This window comes from Seriola dumerili, unplaced genomic scaffold (genome assembly GCF_002260705.1).
Source record: "Seriola dumerili isolate Sdu_G_001 unplaced genomic scaffold, Sdu_1.0 BDQW01000331.1, whole genome shotgun sequence".
NCBI classification, from domain to species: domain Eukaryota; kingdom Metazoa; phylum Chordata; class Actinopteri; order Carangiformes; family Carangidae; genus Seriola; species Seriola dumerili.
The window spans coordinates 11,538,406-11,559,895 of NW_019174586.1; the positions used below are offsets into that span (position 1 = coordinate 11,538,406).

The window sequence follows — 21,490 nt, forward strand, 5'->3', positions numbered from 1 at the left end:
GGAGGAAATGTAACTGCTGCCTGGATTATGTCGACTGGTACAATTTGTTCCAAGCGGGATTCACTCCCTGTGTCCCCGTGTGTTTTTAGGTTGAGGCAATGAAAAGGCTTAATTAAGGTTGGGAAAAGATGATGGCTCACACTGAAGAAGTAAACACAAGCTGTCTCAAGGCTTCAAGTCACACTTGACTTTTTCAGCTTCTTAAAAAAAAAAATAACCGTAAAAAACCTTAACCATGCTTTAATTGCCAGGGGCAGACAACAAATCCAAATATCTTAATAGGAAACAACAAACATTTCCTCATTATGTTGATACAAATGTGCCATTATGAGCCCAATATAATACAAATGAGTTGCCCATGGAGGCAGTTTTTGAGTTGAAATGGAGAGTAAGTTGTTGCTGTTTGACAAGGTGAAAGATCTAGAAATCAATGCGCTGTCATGGAAGTGAACTACCAACCTACAAATCACACAGCGCAGGGATGACAGCTGCAGGGGCTGTGTCTGAAGTCATTCCTTATCTACTGTATAGTGCTCTATATTTACCATCTTTTTGTTTTTGTTTTTTGAGTTTCTGAAATCCTGAGGTTTCGCTCTACATTTTATGCTCTCCACAAACTGTAGTGCCCCCTCACAGACTCCCACACTGGAGTAAACAACACGTGAGCTGCAGGAACTCACAGCACCTCGGACGTGTTTCCAGGGGGGGGGGGGACACTGAAAATGTGATGAACCTGGCTGGGACTTGTTGTTCGATGCCCAATTGTGACTTTTGAAAGTGTTGATAGTGAGAGACAGAGAGAGAGAGAGAGAGAGAGAGAGAGAGAGAGAGAGAGAGGATGACGGGTTGGACTCGCATGTGTCCGCTGGAAACGCTGCTGTTGTGTTGTGTTGCTTTTTTCTTTTTTTTAGGTCGCAGTGCGTTGAGCTCTCAGGGCCACCGTAGATTTCAGATACAACCCAGGTCTCTCTGCTTTGTTGTTGTTGTTGTTTAAAAGACAGCTGGTGTTTCCCTCTGAAGCTTCCTCTGCTAGAGAAAAGGGAACATTTATTTGACACTACAGTCTCACGGTGGTGCAGGGAGGATTTACGGTGTCTCGATTAATGAAAGTGGGATATTCTTATTGTCAGTGTTTTGTGTTTTTCGGCTGATGAAAAGTGACAATCTTGCCTAGTGCTGCTTTAAGCAAGCAAGATGAGTGAGGAACATAAACCTCTATACAACACATTTAACACATTTGTCCAAACAGAGCTCTGTCAGTCAGTCAGTCTCTGCAGCTGCACTGCTACCAATTACCCAGCATGAGTGATAGGCGGTGGTGTGGAGGGCTTGGGCATGCACTGGGGTCACTGATGCTGCGTCTCAATTAACCACACAGCTACACTTGGGATCTGCCATGGCCCTTATCTCGTATTTATAGAATAACACAGAGACAAACACAGAGCGCTGTCAAGAGGCAAGACCCACAAGGTCAGCTGTTGTTGCTGGATATTAGCAGCTGCTGCACAGGGACAGGGGGAGAAAAAGAAGAATTGACAAAAAAGTTTAGATGGTAAAATGTAAGAAAGCTTTTTTGAATCTACACAGCTGCTTCAGCTTCTTCACTTGTTAGGCCTTTTAAAAGTTAGGGAGTATGCACACCTGCAGTCGGTCCAAAACCATGTTGGAAAAGTCAACTTTGTCATAACTTTGTATTTGATTTGTTTAGGTTCAAGGCTTCAAGCTCCAGCAATGTATTGGCATCAACCTTCTCTGCACTCTCCAGGCAGGAAATAAACCATGTCTTTATGATATTCACAAACTGTGGCTGTTCTAGCCAAATTAAGAAGTGTTTATCTTCTTTTGTCTCATTTTTAGAAATCATCCATCCATTATCTATTCCTATCCTTTGCATAATCGTGTGAGCCTGTTCCAGCATGCATTGGCCGAGAGGCGAGGTACATCCTGGTCTATCACATTAAGATCACTACATAAATTTTCTATTCAGTGTTCAATATTCACATGTAAAAAGTTCAGACGACGCTGCAGTGTGAACAGAGCCAGGTTCTGTGATGTTCTACCACACAGTGACGTCCCATCTCATCATAGTAAACAACAGATGTCGAATCCAACACTAAAAGAAATATGTGAATTTCTCCTCTGAATAATCTCCCTCCTGCTCATGAGCCTCGACATAATGAGCTCCGGCAGATTAAAAATTGTAATCCACGCGCTAATAGCCGTGGCTTTTTTTTGTCATGCTTCATTATGGAGATTTAATGCAGACAGAGGAGCTCTCAAATCACTTTTTATGACAAGTGAAACGCAATCAAAGCATGCATTAGGAGATTCGTTAGGTGACTCTTAAGGCTCTGTGGGCTTCGATTTGCATCTTAAATCTATGGGGTAACAGTGGAAAACACACAGCGCGCATGCAGATTGGTCTAATTATAGCAGCTTCTGTCTTCCTGAGCGACCACAGATTATAATGGTGTCTGCACTTGACAAGAATAGCTACATAACATATGATAATGTGCAGCAGTTGGAATCATATGAAAAACAAGGTCGAGCTCCCTTGTTCTACTTGTGATGGCAGAATGCAGTGTGATTCCCAATGCTTTGTGAATACTAAACAATCTGCTGTACAATGAGCATTAGATTGGATTCATATAGCCGTCCTCTCTAACACACTGTCACAACTGCCTTTCAGGAGCTATAAAAGGACTTCGCATATGGGTTAGCTGAACGCTTACAAGCCGGTGCAGAAAAACATTACAGCTCCAGCAACAAGTTGTTATGTTAAAAGGTCAGTTTGTACATCATTAAAGCTTTTTTTTTTTTTTTACATGTTACAAAGGCTGTAATCAGACTGTTTAATGCAACAAGTCCTCCAACATATAGGTCACTTGTCTCTTGGTTATGACCCATAGGAGCTCATCCAGCGGCAGGCGTCCCGAACCACTTGGTTAGGTTCAGGTACCAAAACTACTTGGGTTGGGGTTAGGAAAAGATGTTGTGTATTCGTCATAATAAGTACTTTTTTAGAGGAGCTATTTGTAAGTGTTGCTTTTGACGTTAGCATGAGCAGCTGTTTACCTACCAGTCTAGACGAAAAGCATTACGAGTTGCAGCAGCGTTTGAAAGCAACCCTCTTGTTTGCTTCTATTTTTATCTCTTCTTTTCTTGTTCTGAAGGTTGTAATGACATTATAAATGATTTCCACTTAATTTTAAAAGAATGACTTGCATTTTAAAGGGTCGTTATGTGTTATGAACAAATTTACAGTGTTTTATTCTGAAACCTTGAGTGTGCATTGGATAAAAATACTAAAAGTGCTTTTGAATATAATAATATATATTGCTGAATTTATCATCCCATCAGTTGCATTTATTGTAAAAGAAGATTATTCATTGGATAGTATAAACTCGCTGTGGAGGATAAAGTTAGTAATGACACAAAAAAACACCTTACCGAAGGTACAACCAATGTAATTCACAATAAATTCAGCTATTGATCCCACATTCAAAATGGGTCTTGCTTCATTCACGTAAGAAACGGAGCCCCAATGTTATAACATTTCACAACAGATGGCTTCGAGTTCCTAGTTTGACATCTACTAATAACAGCGCAAAATGTTTTCAGAGTGTAAGTGCATTAGTTCATTATAGCATTTATTTTCGTGTCTACTTGTACTTGATTACAGGGGAAGCTGAGATGCTGCAGCGTGATGACCTTCTACCTCCCAGCAGCACAGAGGAGAGAGAAAATGGGAGAAAAAGTATTCGGTTTTAAACTGGCCTTGACAGCTCTGACTTTTCAAAAGAAAGAAAAAGCACTTGCCTGATGAAATGCTACAAAAGAGAACAAAACAAAGCATGTGGTGCTTTCTTTCATTTAAATTCATGTTTTCCAAAATAGAAAACTCAGCAAGGGGAGTAAAGGGCAGGATTTTTAGAAGAGACCACGTAGAAAAGAGAAAAAGCAGATGCTAAAGTGTCAGCAGCTCCTTCATCCTGACAAGATGTAGCCGACAATGCTCACCATTTGCGGCTGAAAATTTTCCCCGAGTCCTAAAAGTGCTATCAAGGATACAGTGCCTTGGAAGTATAATAGACCCACGGATTGCTTTAATGGCGTGAAATGTGCCACGGTGCAGTTACACCCCCAGTGATACACAGACCTGTCAGGAAAATCACCCAAATCAGGTCAGTTTTGCACTCAAGGCAAATGGACAGCTCTGGCCCGGACTGATTTAATCAGTGTCTGATTTACAACCTCTAACCACTTAATGTCCCACTGCCACCTCCACATCATATACTCATTTGTTTTCCTATCAAAAAACCACAATAAATCTGTGGGAAAAAAAGGGAACATTTTAGATTGGACAGTTTTTCTTCTCTGCTCTTGGCTTGCTATGAAATGAGGGGAAGGGGGATAGCGAACTGAAATCTAATATTATTGGATCAGACGCTGCCCTGCAACTAGACGTATGATATTATGGTGTTATGATTTCAGGACAGGGATTTTGATATTTTGATAACCAGCAGTTACTTGTGCTAAGAAGCTCATGAATAACAAAATGATCCCGCAGCAGCCCAATTTAACAGGACGCTCAGTTCCAAAAGCTTTTCCCTATAAAGTTACTTCCGTTTTCATGATTTGATTACAGTGTGAAACACGACAAAAAAAATAAAAAATTACAAAAGGCCAGGAAGTGCAATTGAAAGCTCCGGAACAAGCCCTAAGTGGATCACACGTGGTGAGATAGTTTTTTCAATTGCATTGTTTTTTTTAAGGTCAAAAATAAACTTAAAATAAACTGAGTGCTGGCGAAAAAAAATAGTTTCCATGACAACCGGGCAAATTCCATCTACTGATGAAAATGATGTGATAGCTTATGACTGAGAGCTCCACAACAGCTACTAAGTGGACCTCATTGCTTTTACTTTATTGAATTTACTCTATGATTTCCACCTGAGGAAAAACTTCAGAATGTGAGAAACACTTATTCGCCTGTTAGAAGAAGTCCCCGGGACAAAGAATGGAAACTGGAGGAACAGCGAGCAGTTTTCCTGTCGGTGTCCAGAGGGAACAAAATCCACTTACCATTAACCAAAGTGTACAAGTGACAAGTCTTGTTATCACCGGTTCTCAGAGGTTAAGAGCAGAGACTACGAGAAGCAGCTACTTCCAACTGAGAAATTGTCCCTTACGCAATCCACCGTGAAAACCATAAATCGTCTTTTAATATTTTATTTTTAGTACAAATCAAACTATCACATGTTACCTGGTGAGCTTTAGATTTGCAGGTAGGAGGGTTTTTTTTTTTAACCGTTTCCCCCTGTTTCCAGTCTTGATGCTAAGCTAAGCTAACTATAGCCTTACACAGAATGAAGAGATACGCAGTTGTATCTATCTCCTCATGTAACTCTTGCATCAGATCACACCCTGGCTCATACTCACAGGTGCTCTCCGATCCAGCACACACACACACACACACACATACACACCTGCACTCACATCAGTAAACAAAGACCTGGAGGAGAGCCAGGCAGCTCCATTGTTTGAGATTTGATCAGCTGTGCTGCTGCTGTGACCCAAACCCATTCAGTGTCCTAATGAAAAGTCCATTTGAACGACAAGCAGAGCTGCCTCTTCGTCTCATGTGGGCGTATAAAACGAGGGTCTACACGAGGGGATTGAGGAACACTTGTCCCCCATTCTTAAATAAAATGAAAGAGAGCATGGCGATGCATCAGATTAGACATCCAGAGCGGCCATTAGCAGCCGTGTGCAGGGGAATCTCAGCAGAAATCACATAAAATACTGCAGCAAATAGGACGGACACTGTGAGAAAAGCAAGAGAAAAAAGCGAGAGTGAGAGTGAATTGATGCCATTAGGGATTCTTAGAGATGGCCTCAATTCATGTGTGTTAGTCAAAAATGAAAAAAACAATTCCATTTAAATTTCATATAATCCTGTGGCACTACCAACTATCATGAAAACAGTCGTGAGTCACATGATGCTTATTCTGCTCCAAGGCTTAATATATCTATGGCTACTTCAGCTGTAATAGACTCTCGGGAAATAAACTCAGTGGCTCCATAACCGTTTCTGCTCCACCCATGGCAGTTTGTTGGAATTACTATCCATTTTGAAATAAGGTCATTATGGCTTGTTCCTCTGCAGGGCAGGATGGAGCATGTGAGGCGAGCGTGGGTATTGTCTTCGCCCATTAAATTAGGTAAATAAACTTCTTTAGGGAAATTTGCCAGAGTCTGATAAATAAACACTCCTTTAATTTGGTGATTTAGAAGCTGCTCAGTCTGGTTTAATGGTTCGTTTTTTCTTTTATTGAAGAAACACTACAGCTCATACATAATGACAAACACACCAGCTGCTGAAAACTTTGATGCACACTGAAATATCTCAATAATTATTCAGGAAACTGCCATTAAATGTTGTACAGAGATTCATGGTCTCAAGAGGATGAATCCTCCTGACTTTGACGAACCCCTTGAATTTTTATCTAGCGCCACCGCGAGGCTGACATCTGTGATTTTTAGTGAAATGTCTCAACATGTATTGGAACTGGTACAGACATTCATGGTCCCCAGAGGATGAACTTTAATAACCTTGGTGATATATTAACTTTAATCTGTAGTGACATCATCGGTCAAATTCTTCTTCTGCAAATCTGATGCTGTTCCCATCAACCTTAGCTGAACTTTATGCGTATTGCTAATTTGTTGATGTTTAAATAAAATTATTTTTGAGGTAAACATTATACCAGCTAAATATTAGCATGTTTTGTTTCCTTTTGGTCCCATGGGATGTCGACAGTCCCGACTCCAGCTGTAAACATCAGTTAATTCATGTTTGAAATGATTGTAATTCGTCAACACCGTCTGACCTAAACTGGAAACCGACTCGGTCCAGACTGGTCCCGGTGGTCATTACATCCAAATCATATTTAGAATCAGCTCAACAATCATAATGAGTGTCCCGCGCCTCATGCCGTTTACAGGTTTGCGGCTGGATCTATTAGAGAAAACCTTTAAGATACAACAAGGAACTGAGTTAATACCGAGTTAATATCAAGTGCTGTTCAGCTATTGTTGTGTTGTAAAACAGATTTCACAACAAGACTGACTCACGTGACTTCATTTGAAAACTAATAAGTGCTGCAAACCCATGGTTTTGTTTGTTTATTACTTATAGTGTTATTATTAGTAGTAGTTGCACTTTAAATTATTGCAGTGGTGACTTCTGATGTGAAATTACATGTAGCACCTTTGATTTCACTTGATTACCTGTTTCTGCTTTTTTAATAATTTATCACAGTTTTTATGAATAATTCATTTCCTTTTTAAAATGCACTGAACACTTTCCTTTCCTCTGCTCTCCTGTGAGAACTTTTTTAGTGGCTATTCATTTCTTATTTCCCTGGTAACTTATAGATCAGTGAATTCACATTTCTCCCAACCCACCTTTTTGTGTGTATTTTGTGCTGGAATCGATACACCCTTAGTGGGCTTTGAAAGGTTGATGATGCAGAAACACAATTGATCCATTAATAAAACAGCCGAGTCCGATCCATACTGAACAAGAGAACCAACATTGGGCGACATGTATTCATAGACACACACACACACACACACACACACACACACACAGTACAGGCACACAATCTATTTTTCAACTCTGGTGGGCCGAGCAAAAGCTTGAATAATACATAAAAGGTCAATGATAATAAGATGTTCCGTCGATGTACGTTTATTGAAGTAATTGCACTTGTCCCATCTCTTCACCAAGAGTATTCCCCCTCCACCTCCCTCATCGACCCCCTCCTTCTGTCCCGTACACTATCTCTCTCTCGTTCTTCTCTCATACGTGTGGCTGAGCAAAATCCCGCCGCCTCTTGTCATGATTATACACTCACAGAGCACTTTATTAGAAACGCCTGTACACCTGCCCATTCGTGTAATTATCCAATCAATTATCCGATATATGAATTCATGCAGATGCAGGTGAGGAGAATGTCTACCAAACTTAATACCAATCAATCATGCTTTGAATGCCACAGTCTATCTTGACTACTGTAGCTGACCGTGTGCATTCCTTCATGGCTGCAGCTCACCATCATCTAATTGCTACTTCCAGCAGGATAATGCTCCATGTCACAAAGGTGACGTGACGCAGTCTTGTCAACATGGAGCAGAATTTCAGAGGAATATTGGCAACATCCGGTCGAATCCATGCCACAAAGAACTGAGGCTGTTTTGAGAGTAAAGAGGGGACATACCCAGTGTTAGTATGGTGTTTGTAATAAATGTCTCCATGGGTGTGTGAAGAAGTATATTATAGGAAAATACAACTAGGGGCAATTTACTGGAAGTTGAAAAGGTGTCACAACATAAAATAGAAATTTCCCACAGTGCAATAAAAGCATAAACTGATACAAACAAAGCACTTGAATAAAATATATGATTGTCAGTTTAAAATAATGACAAACTTTGTGCTCCAATCATCCCGGTGCTAAACAAATACAAAATACAATGTTTTCTTTTCCTTAGGCGACAGGCTCTCACCGTGTCTAAGTTTATAATATTACCTTGCCTTGGAATACCCAAGTGTGACACCTGCTCAACGCTATGAGGTCTGAAGGTGTTTTTAGACACAAGGCAAAGTGAATTTTCAGCAATGCGTAATTTGCACATATCTTACTGTACAGATGTTAGCTGTAAGCAGAAGCAGGAACTGTTATTTTGCTCCAGTCTCCATTTCCACTGACTTTGTATGAAGTTGTTTTGCCTCTAAAATTCACTTTGTGTTGTTCAAACATACAGTTGGCAAGTTAGCCAGTGCTAATTGTGCAAATTTATTTGGTGTCGGGGTGAATACTGTGATGATGAAACAAGTTAAATAAGCTCTAAGCAGCACCACATGATATATTCAGGTGGCAAACGCCAGGGCTGAAAAATGAAGCCAATGTTGAAATACCGAAAACTGCAGTTCCTCAAATGACCACTAGAGCCTGACTGCAAAACCAAGTCAATCCCCATAGACTCCCATGTTAAAATGTCCAACTTTAGAGCAGAAATAAACATGTTTACAACCTGGTACAAACAGTTTTGGTCTTTATAGCTAATTTCGTACTGCATGTGTAGGGGGGGGGGGGGGGTGTTATACAACTCACCCATTTAAAGTTTATTAAGGCGAAGTCAGACACTCCCAAGATGTCGACGGCAGAGCAGCTCACTCTGAGCTTTAAAACAGCTCCTCAGAAAAACCTGTGGATGACATCGCAGAGGCTACGTCCATCTTTATTTACAGTCTATGGATATATCTGTATTTTCTAATGAATCCCTATCAAGCCCCATACCATTCTGATGAAAATGTCTGAGGACAGAAGTAGCTCTTGTTGAATTTTTCCCTCAGCACCACATTAGTGCTCTTAATGTCTGAAGTGTGAGACATGGACAGCTTGTCTAGCTTCTCCCCAAAAATAAAAATCTCAAGCGTAGGAGGTCTCTTCAACCTGGAGCAGAGAAAGTACATTCTGAGAGGCTTCAACCCTCTTAAGACACCACATGGTGGGAAGTCTATTTTCTCTCAATCTTCCCTCTCTCCACAGGGAGGGCATGTGTGTGAATGCTTATGTGCATGTGTGTGTGTGTGTGTGTGTGTGTTGCAGGTTAAAGTGGGGGTCAGAGGCGGGTGGTAGAGTCACTTCTCATTGTCAGATCACTCCACAGATTAAAAGAGAGGACTCGAGCGTTTTTAATTTTTCAATAGCTGACACTCATCGAAATGACAGGAAGTAAAGGAAAGGTCGCCAGATTCATGTCTTCTGGCTTAGCTGAGCCTTTTTTCAAGTGTGTGTTTAAATGACTGCAGAAAAAGCCCATCCTCATACATGTATCTCATAGCAATGATGTTTGTGAACCATGTTTGTGCTATTTAATTAATCAATTATATATTTAAGCATGTTATGCCTGCAAAGGATCTCTTGCCTGTAGCATATTAGCATAGCAGAGCCAATTTGAAACTGAGAAAAAGTGTGAATGAAAGGAGGTGGGAGGGAGAGGACATAAGGGAGCAGCTAATTAACTAAATTAAATACTGCAGTATAACTTATATCAAGTAGGGAGGGAAGATGGCTGCCTGGCTTTTGACGCCCTATAATTATTCTGTGAATATAATTTAATGTGTCACTCTTGACAAGTAAAAATAAGCGAAATTGTGTGGAAATCGAGTGTGCACAGAAATGTCAAATGACGGGCCAGTTACAGGGCTGACAGAACGGAAAGATGGTGATTCTGGATCTGTCAAACAGCATGCTGCAGGAGATGAAGATGTGCAACAGTAAAATGAATTGGTTGAAAGAGGCATTTGAGAGACGCTTCCAACTCTAAGGAAAACGGAGACCGTCTGAAAGCTGAGCTTACTCAAAATCCCGAGGAAATTAGAGACACCTTGGATCTGGAGATGAACCATGTGACTGCAAACATTGGACAAATGGAGGCTAAGACTGATTGGGTGAAAGATAAAGCCAACACCAGGTGGCTATATCAACTAAAATAGTTTTATGTAAAAAAAAATGGTGTAATGGTTGCTTCCTCCTGTAGCCGTAGATAGAAAGATAGATGCATAGATATATAGACAAATGGTTGCATTGTACAGATATGTACCGAACACACAGGGAGGAAAACTGCAACAAACCCTGTTAAACCAGTGTGATATCTAAACAGTGTTTGAATAAGGCTGTCCTCTCTCCTGAGGATCTGACATGTAGGAAAAACAGCATTTTCAAGCGACAGCAATCAAATGTGAGGACACAACATTATTACACAACCCTGAAGTGAACAGTATGAAGCGTGGTCTGTCTGTGTGTGTGTGTGTGTGTGTGTGTGTGTGTGTGTGTGTGTGTGTGTGTGTTGGGGTGGGGTGGGGGGGGCAGGCTATCACAGCGTACCAAATATAGAAGTCCCTTGGTCTCTGGAGAGGCCATCAGGAGTCTCCTTTCTCCTTTCACTCTGCCCACTCCAGTTGATGAACCAGCCGCAAAGGAGGGGGGGAGAGGGTTGGAGGGGTGGGTGGGTGTGTGTGTGTGTGTGTGTGGGTGTGTGTGTGTGTGGGGGGGGGAGCTTTGTTCTTCCACTGGCTGAGAAGAAACATGATGTGAATTTAAAATGGCTTTGCTGTAAACAAGTGCTTATGCTGCTATTAGACATGCAGATGTAAAAAAAAGGAAAAAAAAGAACTGCTATTCACACAAGACATCACAAGCTCACAGACGGTTGTTGTGGCGCAGGTCTGTGCCAATTCTGTATCACGAGTAAAAATAATAATAAGGATTGTAAACTGATGTTTTGATATAGTGAAGAGTCATTCAGAAAACCTTTATCCCCACTGATCGCCTAATAAAATCTGTATTCGAGGGTTGAATAGACGTGCAGGGCATCTAGAAAGTATTCAGTCAATTTGTTTTTACATTATTATTTTGCAGTCTTACGTTGAAATTATTTAATTCATTCATCAATGTACAATGCCAGCTAGCTGCTAGCTAATGCTAATAATACTAATGCTAGGGGGAGGTGGCTAGCTTGCCCCCAGTGGGCCATGAGCCGAGCCTGCAAGCTGGCTGCCCGAGCGGCTTAGTCCCCCGACACCTATAAAGGCTTAAATTAGGGTCAAAATTATTTTCAGCTTGTAAAGTAACATTTAAAAATAATGCTGAATTTTGTAGTTGTAAATGTGGGGGGGGGGGAAATCATGTGGGAAAAAAAATTGTGCTTGTGGTAAGGTTTGTATTTGTTAAAAGAGAGAGCCTGTGTGAATCAAAACTGAACAAATGATCAGTGGTGAGGTTACACAACGACACAGGGAGAAGAAGAAACGCTTTTGTGGACGTCTGTGTACAGACACTGAGCAGAAAACTGTGAAACTCAGCGTGAAACATTCACAGTGGATCATAAAATGGATTTATTTTTCCAGCAGTGATTTGTAACAGTGTTGGTGGGCACACACAGATGATGTCATCCTGCTGTTGTGATATGGCTGTAAGAGCAGAAAACACTTATATGTGTTGTTCTGGAGGGCAACGACTAATGGCGTATTTTGACATTTAATTTAGAGGACTTAGCTTATAGGCAAACAACATTGGCTTTGTTTAAACATGACCATGACTTTTCCCTGAACTTTACCAAGTTGTTTTAGTGTCTAAACCTAACCAAGTCTTGAATATGAATATGAATACAGTTCTAGTTCATTTGTCCTTTCCACGGTGCTCTGTTGTGTATGGAATCATAATTTGATGTACAAGGGACAGAATGTCACACTTTTGATTATCTTCATGTGTATGTTTGATGATATTGAATAAATCAACTAAAGTGTTTTGCCAAAAATCCAGCGAAACTGTCAAACCCCTCCCCTAAACATAGTATATGATCATAGATGGCGTAGCGGCGAAAACACAATACAAAAGATGAATACAGCATTCCCTACATAACTTTGACGCTCGCAGCCACTGAAGAGGTTTCTGTCTCAGCTGTGAACTTATCCCGGTGAATGGCGGGCCAGAAGTTCCCAGCAGTGCGATGTGGGGTGTTTGGGTGTGAAGGGCCTTTGTGCAGAGAGCCCGAGGGCACCGGAGCGTGGCTCTTTTTAGGGTTTGATTTATAATTGAAAGCTGTGTTTACATCCGCTCTCCAGCCCTCCATACAGCACAGAGTGCCTGATGAAGGAGGAACCAGAAACTGAACCCATTAAAATAGGATTTTTTTTTTTTTTTTTTTTTAGGGAACTTGGTCATAGAGCAAGGTGTTTACATTGGGTTGTACATCACTGTGTACACTAGTGGTGCTCTGAAAGGACGGAGAGGAAATGTTAAATCACCTCTGACAGCTGGGAAATTGACCATGTCTTGGCTCTAGCACTCGCACTGTGGGAAGTTGGGGAGACTATCAGAGCTGAGATGGTGTGATGGTGGAAGCTAATGAGCAGTCATTACAGTTGGTCAACTTTCATGTGCAATTACATACACATACCGGCCATTGAGGAACATGTTGGGTACAACATGACTGTGATGCTGACAAATTTGTAAATATCAACATAAGAAACAGCATGATAGGTTAACAGAAATGGAAAATACATGTGCAGTTTTGTATTATAGATCACCAACGTGATGAGTTGGGTGTCTGTGTGGGCCGGGGATAAATTTAAATCTTGCAACCAAAAAAAATATTCCTGCTTTTCTTTTCGCTTGTGCGACTCTGGTTCAGGATACAGTCAAATAACTTTTATACCATGTTGTTTTCACTGTTAAATGGAAATATCAGTTCATAATTTAAAAAAACAACTGTTGCACATACTGTATGCTGGTTCAGAAACTTGCAGTAAATATTTACAAAGACAACAAATTCTGCTAGAAAACAGAATCCAAAGACTCGGATCTTTGTTGTCATCACGACACTGGTTCTTTCATTCAGAGAAACACAAATTACAAACTCCTTCTAATGGATGAAAAAGAAAAAAAAATCCCTCACAGATGATTACACCCACCCTGAATGTTGCTATTTGCTAAGTGAAATGCTCCAGATTGCTAATTAGTGAAAATAATATTCAGTACTTTGACTTTCATGCTGGCAATCACTTGCTGTGAGTGGGCGTCACCTTTGTTTTCCCAATTCGTCTTGATGTGGAATGGCTTCCTTTGGAATTAAAGGAGTTATATTTTGATTATGTGACTTCTAACTTTGTTGGTTGATGATGCTTCTGCAATTCATAGGAGTAATACCATAACCAGTTGGAGAGCAAACATTCACCCAATGCCCGTAGTCTACTTTCATGTTATTACCTCATATTGAACTGAAATCCATGCAACCTTGTAGGGCAGAGTGTTGGGTACTCATGTCAGACAGAAGTCAGCTAATAAATAATGAACAACCCCACTGGCAAATAACCCATATTTCCTGGAAACCAGTGTTTTTTTCCCCCACCAAGTCTTAATTCAACAAAACCAATCGCCGCCTCCCCGGCTATGCAAATAGTGATCCATGTATGAGATTATAAAGTATTCATGCAGCTCAGTCAAACTCTGCCAGCGCCATTGCCTGTTCCGCTATGTGGAGACACTCATGGTGAATGGTTAAACTAGATGGATGCTTGTCTAATTTATAACTCTCCCTGACTCTCCCCCCCCCTCTCTCTTAACTGTCCCTCTTTAACTGCAGTAAGCTCTCTAAGTTAGCATAAATTTACTCAGTACAACATTCACCACGCTGTGACCCGGACTCTGGACCCACCCGGAGGCTCCTGGAAATATTGCATTTAATTAAATCGTGTTATTGCACAAATATTATTTATTTAAATTCGGCACTAAATTGTCTCTAAACCATGTAATGGCTTTCCAGCTGCTTTGAAAGCCTCGGCAGTGCCATTAGAGGCTAATTCAGAAAACCTCCATCTGAGTTCTACCCAGAACACAACGCTGATTCTCCTCATTTAAGATGCTTGCTGGAACAGTGAATCTCAGACATTATAGCCACTTAGAGCAAGATTGCTGATGTTCGTAAATAGAGGGGGGAAAAAAAAAAGATTGACTGGGGGCAATTTCCTGAATAATGCTTTATTTATTTCATTGTAAACACTGACATTGGGGTCTGAAAGTAAACAACACAAGATGGACGAGAGGGAGCGTGTGTTAGAGCAGGACAGCTGTGGATCACCTACCTTATAATGAATAAATCAGACAATTCAAAAGGTTGATTGTCCTGTTTGTATCAAAAGAAAATGTTTTACTAGTGTTTTCTCGGCGGCCCTGTGGTGCAGTAATAACGTTAAAGTTCTTAAAATAGGTGGCATTTTCCTTTAAAGGATTGCCTTGTCAAACCAAGTTCAATGTCGTGAGAGTCTATTCTTTTCAAAAGCAGAGTGCGCCATCAAGTGGTTACTCTGTGCTCTACATCTAGTCATTTGCTTTTTGTTGCTTTGGTTGTGAGAAGTCATCGTCTTTGGGATTTTCTCAGTAATACAAACAAGTGAATTTTTGAAACTTTAATGTGTTTAATTGTTTTGCTTTGTCATTCAGTTGCCATATAATAACCTGAAGGATAAAGAAGATGAACTGTGTATGAACAATTTAACTGTACATGTCACAGCATGTTGTTTAACTTGGAAATACTGTAACACATATCACTAATTAGTATTAATGACTTTGAATCAAACTTTGTGGAAGAGAGAGATAAAAAATATTTTATTCTAGTTTTTTTTTTTCATTGAGTCAACTAAGAAAAATAAGTAGTTTAGTTTTGGTTGGAAGTATTTAATACTATTGGTTAACACAAACTAAAATCACACACCAACATGTTTAGATTTTGTTATCACATTCAACATTACCGCTTTCCTTCTGGTAGGAGATTTCCACCACACTCCGAAGCTCTGTCTTGATGCTGCAGCGGTCTGCTCTCAGTCTGACGTGATCCAGGATTTCTCTGAGGTCTTCGGCTCTTGTTTTCCTGCTGATCAGAAGGATGGAGCAGCCGGAGGGGCAGAGGAGCTCTTCTCTCTCCAGAGCCAGCAGGTCTGGAAGGTACTGCTGGGGATCGTGGTCCATTAGCACCAGGTTGAAGCCTTCACTGGTCTTTTGATCAGGCTCCAGAAATGAATGCAATGTTGGTATGGCCTCTGCTGAGCTAGACGTCAACACCTGGAACTGAAGAGGATCAGAAAAGTGGAGGAAAGCAGGTTAAAATCTCTCAGTGAGATGTTGGTTTCCTGTTTAGGATCATTTCCTGTTTGTGTTTGCCACACTATCTTTTCATTAGGCTGTGGTGATCATCCCCGGTTGTACCTGAGAGTGTTTGAAGCCGGCCACCAGTATGATTTCCTCTCCTAGCTCTGCTGTGAGTGGGTCCAGCTCCACTGTGATCAGCCTGCCAGCAGGGGGCAGCAGGCGCAGCAGGCGGACTGAAGTGTAGCCACAGTGCATCCCCAGCTCCAACACCCGGGAGGGACGGACACGCCTCACCACTTCATCCAACACCTCGCCTGAATCGACAAAAACAAGCCTGAGGTTAATTTCTCTGTTGGCTTAGACTAGAAGAGTGTGGTTGTCATCTTGCATCATAAATAGATGCCGCTGTGCGATGGATGTGGAATTTGGAGCAGTATACGATGTATAATGCGTCTTTCCTGACAAAACACTGGACTGACTCACTTCTTATGTTCCATTGTGGTAAAACTTTCCATACTCATTTTGTGTTTGTGACTAATTACTGATCTGAAATGTCAACAAGATTGATTATTTAATTTAAAGGTAAGGGTTATTAAACAGCGAGGAGTGGATGACACAATGAAGAATACAGGTTGATATACTGTGAACACGGGAGCAGCAGTTTCCTCATCTAACGATTTTCTACCAAACTGCTTGTGGGCAGAACAAAGTAATTAGAATAAATCACAGAATTGTCAGTATTATTAATATTATTGATATCATGCTTGGAGGTTAAGACCGATGGAGATGGAAAAAAATGTCTAATGTAGAGTCACTTTTCAGTCGCTGTCGTTAAAGCAAATCTCCATAGTTCCAGATTAATGATTTGTGGCTTTTTCATGAAGCATCTTTAAATGATCATTTTTCTTTTACCTTAATTTTAACATATAGCCACTGCACACATTACCACTGCTGTTCTAAACACTGCATGGGAAAACAAAGGAACGAATGGACAGTCAGTGTGAGCAGTCTGAGTTCAGCAACACTAGATAAAAAGGAAAAGGACAGAGCGCCACTTTCAGGAAGCTTCGTCAACAGCAAATCACTAATATCAGCAACATTAGTTTCATCTGTGCTACTCCTTTAATCATGTCCCTGCAGCAGAGATGGTCACATGATTCCACTTGATTTTGTTTCTCAGTAATTTTACAACTGTCTTAGTAGCTATTTAACATTGGTAGGACACTGAACAGTTAAATAATACAATAAAGATTCCAGGGCTAACTCACCAGTCTCTGGACCAATGCATAAAGAGGGGTGTGTTTCAGCATAAAGGTCAAAGGTCTCCAGGACACTGTCAACTTTGCCGTGGGTGCATTCTGAGAACACAAAGGCGTGGGTGCTCCTCACACACACTCTCCCTCGCACCAACCTCAGTGCCCAGGCCAGAGCTCGATGCCACAGCATGGAAACCTTGTCACGACAACGGCCAGATACCACAATGATGATGACGGCAGAGAGCAGCGGGACAGAAACAGCAATCAGCCACATTTGAATGAGCTGAGTCAGAAACCTCAAAACCTGTGGATTAAACAGAGAGAAGCTGAGATCAGTTTGTGGAAATCAGGCATTTGATTGGGTTCAAATGCCTCTTTCAGTGTGACATATTGGTTATCATTTGATTTTAGCAAGTACCATTTTGATAATCAATTTCAGCTTATTGATTCTGGTTCCTGTTCAATCCAACCTCTGATTCTTGGAATATTATTTCAGCAAGAAAACCATCTTTATTTTAAGCAGATTAATGCTGCCATAAATGATCAGGTATATTACAGTTCTTCTCACAGTTTTACATTTCTTTTTAGCTGATTTGGACAGGCATATAGCAACAGTTGATACTGGGTAAACACAAAGCTTAAATTGTCAAAACACCTGTTAGAGTGTTGTAATATTTTACTATTTGTTTGTAGAAAAATTAGAAAAACATTGGCCTCTGGCACCCTCTGCTGGCTAAATCTTATCAGTTGTTTCTGTCAGTCAAACACTACAGCAAGGGCTCTCCTTGAATGAGAAAAAACCTGCAGACTCTCAACCATACTTTTGAGCGATTAGCCACTCTGTTTTTACATGTAATAAAGTGTAATAAATGCATGACAATACATCACACCAAGAGTTTGCCAAATTTTGTTTCATTTGCATTTTCCTTTGCATATTAAAACATTGTTTTGCGAGATGAATATAAATCTTTTTGGTTCCATAAGTTAATAGTTTCACAGGCACCTGGGACCATAAACAACCAAGAGCATACTTTTGGTATCAAACCAAACATGACACAATGGAACAAGCTTGTTTCAAAAAATCAAAACAGACTCTTAACTGGATCTTGAAATAAATATAAAAATAGCTTTTATAACTTTGTCACAATGTTTGTATTAATAAACATGTGTAGTTAATAGTGTTTAGATACTCTTGGTATTCTAATAGCTTACCAAACCATTTTAACAAATAAAGAAAATTGACACAGAAGTAATAACACAATGGTAGTGGTACTTGCCAAGCTGCTCGTCAAGGTTCAGAGTGTGTCCTGTCAAACACAGGTGGGACTATCACTCCGGTAAGTCAAGCATGTAACCAACACATGATATCAGCAGGACTGCTGAAGAACAAACCATGATTTTCTCTTTGACACAGAGAAACCTGCAGGAGAAAAATCAATGTGAAGGAAAACCACACTAAACTGTTTGTAGTATCCAGGAAGTGGACGCCTGAGAGACAGGAGAGAGGTGTGGCAACTGCTGGATACACACAGTAGTCCTGTGTTGGAAAGCTCCTCCTGCTGCTGCTTTTCAGTAGTGCTGCATTTTTCCCCAAGAGGTCAGCAAAGATGCAAGAATATCAGCAACCCTGTGGGCAATACTGGGTGTCTGCATGCCCTGGAAACGTATTGAGTCGCATCATCTAACCTAAAGGCTTCCTAAGATATAGAAGGAGATATCAACTAATAGCCAATGGCCATTAGAGGAATTTTCTGATGCAAATAGCTACTAAAAAATAGGATGGCAAATCAAAAAAGGTTTTCCCATCTTGACCAGAAAAGCCTGTAAAGATTTCCAAGTTAACAATGTCATTATTAATCTTCTTGTATAGGTCTGGTGGAGTGTAACCCAGCTGAACTTAGTTTGCCAAACTTTTTAGCAGCTTAATTACTTTTCTTTTCAGAACAACAAAAACCACAGAAACCATAATTTAGACCGATACCAGAATCAAACTTATGAAAGTATGAAAATACATTGATTGACAAATATAAATACATTTTCTAATTAGTATCATTTAGTTAATTGTTATCTGCCACAATAAGTAGAGGTCACGGGTGAACCTCAGCTTTGTGTGCCTTTGCTGTAAATCAGTGAACTCTCTGCTCTGTCGCTTGCCCCATATAGTGAAAGTGGGTGTGAGATCCCCAGTGTGTCGCTGCCCTCATTGGCTGGTGGTGGAGCGGCGCTGCTCTGTGTATTTTTGGCCATTGAAGCGAATCATACTGCGGTGTGCAGGTCATGTCAGTCCGGCTGTGTCAAGTTAGCCAACAACTGCTGGATTACTACCAGCATGAGCGCGGGTTTACAACCAAAATAAGAGCCTTAAATATGGCCGGAGGAATGAAAGCCAATGGCCAGCCAAAAAATGACATTCAAAAATTCATATAGTATTCGTATAGTTTAAAAGACAGAAACTGTAACGACGGTAGCCCACTGACATTATTAGCACCGCAGTAACCCAGCTCACGTTATGAGCTGTAGCTAAATTAGCCTAAACAAGCTAACGTTAGCCTCTGTGAACGTTGTGTGTGGAGTTGCTACAAGAGATGACAGCTACTGCAGTTCACAACCAATGATGGTAACATTTCAGGACATGACCAATGTTGTTATTATAAAGATAACTGAAACTCACTCACCCTGAATTATGTGTATTGATCCGGTTTCCTGTTGATAAGTTTGAGGTGTGTTCACCTTTCATTTGAAATGCTCTTTGGCACCCTTTGCATACTGGCTTTTGGTTGTCTTAAACTTGTCCCTTGTGATCTGTGTCACAAGTGTAAAAATATCCATACATCTGCGTGTTTTCTTTTTTCTTTTTCTTTTCTTTTATTCTCTTTATATATTTTTTGGTTGGACCGGCCACGGGCCAGATAGTTACATCCGAGAACGTCCGCGCGCAAAACGCTTGTATTTTTTTCCTCCCATTAAAACAAGTCGTACGACAGTGGGCGTGGTTTCATATACACTAGGTTTGCACGTGACTGACTAACTGACTAATGGAGTCACACCATTGGTCGGTCAAATACTGGACTTTTCCGATTGGCCGTTGCTCATTCAAAAATGTTTTGGCGCGAAGAGTTTCTATGACGCACTTGGAGGGCGTTAACGGATCTAAAACAGTTTTACCTTACTTACAGGGTTGACTAGTGCCTTTATTCCCCTAAACTGCAGAAGGTAACCGGCCTTTATTTGAGACATGCTTGTATGAAAAGACACGTTAAATTTACTGTATTACGCATTAATATGAACCAAACAAGTCCCGTAACTGTTTCAAATTAAAAGCCCAAGAGATGTCAGAGCCCTCCGTTTCAGTGGACAGACACTTTATTTCTCAACAGGGCTCTTATTGCTCTACTGAGGTGCGTATTGTCTCATTTCCAGTTGCTAGCCATTGTAATGTTTACATGCTAATCAAATCTGCTAGTTTCTTTAGCATACCAGTTACAACGGCTTCTATGTCTCTCTCCCTCGCGCTCTCTGTTGCTCGGTGTGCCTTATGTTTACGCCTCCCTTAGCGTTTGTGGTACATGTAATAAATGTAGTTATTCATTTTACTTGGAAGCAGGCGAGCGGCTCGGGTTGCCTCGGTGAGGGTTCATCACACATTTGAGCTCAGTCCTTGACCATGTACGCAGACTGGAACAGGGGGAGGGTGTAAAAGGCCTCTCTCGAGCCTCATAGGACTAGTGTTTTACCTAGTGTTGTTTTCCATAAGTCGCGGTACACCTGTTGCTGCATCCGCACTTGTGGCCGCCTTTCCACGTGTTGTTATCGTGCACTGTACTTTCCTTCTTCTCTTCCAGTGTGATATCTGCCTGGGAAGCTTGTAGAGTTATACTGGCTTCATCTCCATTACCTAGTGTATACTGCAATACCAAGTGTTACTTTAAATTTGTTTAAAAATGGGCCCAGAGAGCAGAGTTTGCAGCTTTAAACAAGACAGAATGAGGCAGGTTGCTGCACAGGAAAAAGAAATGTGAAACAGGAATCAGGTTTACATTTGAAATTGTCTTGAAAATATATTGGAATATTCTTACTGCACTCTCAGATTTTCACTTTAATTAAAAACAATAAGAGGGATACTTGGTGCACTCAACAATGGATTATATTTAAGAAGACGATCATATGTTTTGTATGAAAAATATTACAAGCTACACTAGCCTAACTCAAGCTGTCACATAAATGTAGGTACAGGAATATAAAGTGCAACGTTTGCCTTGTTTAAGTAGAAGTTTTGTGTAGCTCAAAATAATACTTCAGAACCGTACTGGAAAAATGTATGTTCCTTTTATTCTTTTGTACTACCTTTCTATGTTTTTGTTGAAAACTGTTGTTTGTTATTGCACTTTTATGTATTATATTGCCCCTTATGGCTGCTATAATAATAATAATCATGATAATAATTATGATTATTATTAATAAGTAATAAATAATGTTTGTTAATTAATGATAATCACTAATAATATTATAATAATC

The 21,490-nt window shown here is 40.5% G+C and overlaps 1 protein-coding gene across 1 annotated transcript; it reads right to left on the minus strand.

Annotated features, from left to right (window-relative positions):
* Positions 1–15,271: 15,271 nt before the first annotated feature.
* Positions 15,272–18,420, minus strand: LOC111232730 (transmembrane O-methyltransferase-like). The gene is made up of 4 exons (XM_022760369.1): positions 18,253–18,420; positions 16,988–17,279; positions 15,837–16,033; positions 15,272–15,698 (listed from the first exon to the last, which is right to left on the minus strand). Exons 2-4 carry the CDS (start codon positions 17,247–17,249, stop codon positions 15,354–15,356), a joined length of 804 nt encoding a protein of 267 aa, XP_022616090.1. The 5' UTR covers positions 17,250–17,279; positions 18,253–18,420; the 3' UTR covers positions 15,272–15,353.
* Between the last annotated feature and the right edge of the window lie 3,070 nt (positions 18,421–21,490).

Excerpts from the sequence above, each read along its gene's own strand:
- LOC111232730 (XM_022760369.1), bottom strand. The coding sequence starts at position 17,249 with ATGTGGCTGATTGCTGTTTCTGTCCCGCTGCTCTCTGCCGTCATCATC. Across the intron at positions 16,034-16,987 it reads ATGCATTGGTCCAGAGACTG|GCGAGGTGTTGGATGAAGTG; the intron begins GTGAGTTAGCCC and ends TTGTCGATTCAG. Across the intron at positions 15,699-15,836 it reads CCGGCTTCAAACACTCTCAG|TTCCAGGTGTTGACGTCTAG; the intron begins GTACAACCGGGG and ends GATCCTCTTCAG.